At 47.5% G+C, this 1,485-nt stretch overlaps 1 protein-coding gene across 1 annotated transcript in view; it reads right to left on the reverse strand.

Moving 5' to 3' along the window:
- Positions 1–233, reverse strand: part of PPTG_03097 (hypothetical protein) — a gene marked incomplete at both ends in the record, with an annotated part of 3,111 nt that extends 2,878 nt beyond the window's left edge. The window contains one exon of the mRNA XM_008895776.1: positions 21–233. Coding sequence (XP_008894024.1) covers positions 21–233 — 213 coding nt within the window. The remainder of the gene's footprint in view (positions 1–20) is intronic.
- Positions 234–1,485: the final 1,252 nt, after the last annotated feature.

A 1,485-nucleotide genomic window follows, 5' to 3' on the forward strand; every position in this document is an offset into this window, starting at 1 on the left:
GTCTGCGAGTCGCCCGACACGTTCACGTATCCGAGCACGCCGCTCGGCAGGCCGCTGACGTAGCTCACGTACACGCGACCGGCGAGATCCAGGTCGATGGAGTCGATGTTGTCGCCGTTGGTGGCAGAGTTGAGCGTCCACTGCTTAACGAAGCTCACGTGCTCCGTGCTGGAGGTGGTGGCCTCGGTGGTGCCGGAGGTGACGGTGAACTCAGCGGTGGAGTGAGCAGCCATGGAAGCCGCGACGAGGAGAAGAGCTGGAAGGTTCATAGCTTATGAGGAGTTTGATGCTGGTCAAGCTTGTGTGGATGTTGATGACTTGCTGGCTAATTGTCGAGTTTGAGAATGAGGATGGCGGACGTCACGGATTTAAGGAGTCAACAGCCAGCGGACACAAGAGCCTCACACACTAGAACGAGTCTCACGCAAAACGATCCTACCTGGCTGCTGGTCTTGTCCGTTCGAGTGTCCGTTCGCACCAATTGAGCCCCGAGACGCTTCTCTGATCAGCTTTTCCTTGCATACAGCAAAGCATTGTTGCAACAGCCGCTAATGGCAAATAGGTTCGGCACTGTTCGCACGTGATCAACTCGGTGCGGCCAAGGGGTATTGTATTGGCGTGGTGCCGCGATACAAATTAAGCCGATGGATATTTTCCAACGCAAATCCTCTTATTACTGGTGCTAAGGCGTTGTTGAAGTATACCTGTGACAAACCACGCGATTAATTTGTCGAATGGGTTCACAATTGACAATGCATTTTGCAACTGCGGTACATTGGTATTTTCAATCAATTTACGTGCACGACTGTAAGTTACTTGATTCGGCTCTCACCCACGACACCAAAATGGACAAGAGCATGAACCTAACTCGTTGGACATCCGTGCGGTTCATTGCTGTGCCAAGAGGAGACAGGGGTCTATTAATCTTTATGATCGCTCTCGGATCATATGCATAAATTATAAACTGCTCTACATGTACATTTCGTGGACCAATTTGAGTGAGATTCTCAATCTGTGTGTTGCATTCGACGGATATGTTGAAGTTAACCACCAAAGCACACTTGAAGCACATTCAATCTTTGTGTTTGTCTGAGGAGGCGTGTGGCACAACTATTTCTGCAGTTATTCTGACTCCTATCATTTGCAAGACATATCCAAAACTAGTTGAACCATTTGAAGTAACGTACGAAAGAGTCCTACACATGGAGGTTGACACGTGGAGGCACAAGTCTTAATGGATTAATAATATATCCAACTGCCGTATCCTACAGTAGCACTTAGCCTGGGAGGACAGCTAGAAGAGCTGTATGGTTGAATATGATCATTTTTCCGACATTACTAGAAGTTTGTATAAAGTGTAGCAGCCAATAGAATTAAACTTGACAATTTTAAACCAATCATTCGACGTTATCAAAGAAATTTTGTCCAATAGTATAGCCAGGAAAATGGCAAGTCATGTACGCCAGCCGTTCCGACGTATCGTGT

This window comes from Phytophthora parasitica (genome assembly GCF_000247585.1).
Source record: "Phytophthora parasitica INRA-310 unplaced genomic scaffold supercont2.4, whole genome shotgun sequence".
Lineage (NCBI taxonomy): Eukaryota > Oomycota > Peronosporomycetes > Peronosporales > Peronosporaceae > Phytophthora > Phytophthora nicotianae.